The 2,130-nt window shown below is 56.6% G+C and overlaps 1 protein-coding gene across 1 annotated transcript in view; it reads right to left on the minus strand.

Annotated features, from left to right (window-relative positions):
- Positions 1-134: 134 nt before the first annotated feature.
- Positions 135-2,130, minus strand: part of AARS (alanyl-tRNA synthetase) — a gene marked incomplete at its 3' end in the record, with an annotated part of 5,048 nt that continues 3,052 nt past the window's right edge. The window contains exons 5-9 of the mRNA XM_009871064.1: positions 1,779-1,923; positions 1,150-1,295; positions 917-1,025; positions 684-834; positions 135-305 (exon numbers count right to left, since the gene is read on the minus strand). Coding sequence (XP_009869366.1) covers positions 135-305; positions 684-834; positions 917-1,025; positions 1,150-1,295; positions 1,779-1,923 — 722 coding nt within the window. The remainder of the gene's footprint in view (positions 306-683; positions 835-916; positions 1,026-1,149; positions 1,296-1,778; positions 1,924-2,130) is intronic.

The raw sequence follows: 2,130 nt of genomic DNA on the forward strand, positions 1-2,130 counted from the left end.
AATCGAGTCTGTTTTGCCCAGGATGGTAGATCCAGGTGCTCTCTCTGTCCCTATCTCAAGCCAGGGGCCCTCCGTTATATTTTCTCCCCCTGCCAAGCACAGAAGGAGGGGTGACAGAGCAGCCGGGTGGGCACCGGCCAGGGTCAAACCACCACACTCCTCCAGGAGCTTTGTACGTACCTGCGCGTTTTTCCGCTCTTCTTCAAAGCCCTCCATGTCCACCACGAGGCCCTTCTCCTCCGCAATGAGCCCGGTGAGATCCGCAGGAAAGCCGTAGGTGTCGTACAGCAGCCAGGCAGTATCGCCTTCACAGAAAAAGCGGAGCGGTCAGCACCCCTTCTTCACGAGAAACCGCTCCTTTCCCTGCTCTCCGGCCGGCCCCGTCCCACCCAAGGGGCTCTGCACTAGGGCAGGATGGTGAACAGGTCTGGTGACCATCAGCAGCTTCTCCTAAAAGACGCTGGTGGTCACCAGAGCTATCACTGTCACGTTGTGGCTTAGCAGTTCAAGCAAGGGAATCGAAGCCAGAGAACAGACAGGTCTTGGTCTTGGTCTTCTGACCCCAACTCCACCCCCCAGCACCTTTGACTGTTTCGCCGTTCTCAGCTCAGCCAAGCCCTGATTTGGTCCCAGGTAATAAATGGCTTTTTTTTGGTGCACCCAGACAGAAGTGACAGCCTGACCTGGGATGGTTTTACTGTCACCCAAGCTCTGGATCTTCCTGTCGAGGATGCGACGTCCTCTGCTGAGCGTCTTCAAGAACTGATCCTCTTCTTCATTGATAATGTCCTTCACCATATCTGGGTCCTTCTTCAGCTCAGGAAAAGCGTCTCCCTGCAGATCCAAGAGTCCTTCGGCACGGAGATCTGCAGAGGAAGCCCTCAGCAGATCCAGCAGAAGCGGGGCAAGAACTTACCAGTGACTGCACCACCACGTCAACCAGCGTAGCAAAGAAACCCTTGGGGGCATTGAGCTTCTCGTGGGAATAACGCACGGCCCGTCGGAGGATCCGCCTCAGCACGTACCTGGGGAACAGCAGAGCCCCTCACGCAAATGTTAACACCCCTGAATTGTTCTCGGGGGCTTCACCAGCTCCCCCTTCCCAGGATGAAAAGCAGAGAGCTCCCCTCCCCGTCTTTTCTCTCTTACCCTCTGCCAGTGTTGTCAGGCCTGCCCCCGTCCGACAGGGCCAGCGTGATGGTCCGTGCGTGGTCGGCCAGCACGCGGTAGGCCATGTCGATACCGTCGGCGTCCTCAGCGCCGACCTGCCCCATGTACGGCCTCGCACCCGTACCCTGAGCAGAGAGAAGGGGACGATTAGGGACAGCGAGGACCAGCCATGGGGCAGAGCAACAGGGGATTTGCCTCAGACGCCAGCCCCATCCCCACGGCCACGGAGGAGGCACGCCCCTCTTGGGAAGAGGCGACTCAGGCTCTGCGTGGTGCCATGGCCACAGGACCTCCAGGAGCAGAGAGGGAAGAGACATCAACATTAAGAACCCAGGACTGAAGAGAGAGGGAGAGGGAAATCATCTGCATCCAATGCCTCTGCACCTTATTCCAACTCTGAGGCCCTGCACCTCGTTCCTTAGAGGTGCTCTTCTCCCTGCACTGCTCGCTGTCCCATGTTTTCTGCTGAAAACGCGCCCCACGGCAGCAATCGCCGTGCCAGCAAAGTACAAACCCACGGGGCTTGTGGCAGCTGGGAAAGCAGAGATCTGCAGATGTAATGGCCCAGACGAAGCCGGAGTCAGGCCCGACCCCCCTCAAGTTTGTACCTTCTGGATGGCTTCAAAGTAAGGAAGGAAAAGGTCGGTGTCGTAGTTGGACATCTTGTTCTGCAGCACAGAGACCAGCCTCTCCAGGCCCATCCCGGTGTCGATACTTTTCTTCGGAAGAGGCTTTAGTGTCCCATCAGCTTCCCTGTACAGTCACAAAAAGAAAGATGAGCTGTTATGGATGGAGGCAACCCCATCTCTCTGCTCACCTCTGCGAGGTTTTGTTCCATCATACTTATGACACACGCCCGTACACAAGCCAAATAAAAAAGGCAACTTCGCTAAAATACGCTTAAACGAGACCCTCGGCGACAACTTACACCCAGACGGCATCTATTTCCTGCAGAACTCC

The sequence above is a fragment of the Apaloderma vittatum genome, unplaced genomic scaffold (genome assembly GCF_000703405.1).
Source record: "Apaloderma vittatum isolate BGI_N311 unplaced genomic scaffold, ASM70340v1 scaffold32316, whole genome shotgun sequence".
Classification (NCBI taxonomy): domain Eukaryota; kingdom Metazoa; phylum Chordata; class Aves; order Trogoniformes; family Trogonidae; genus Apaloderma; species Apaloderma vittatum.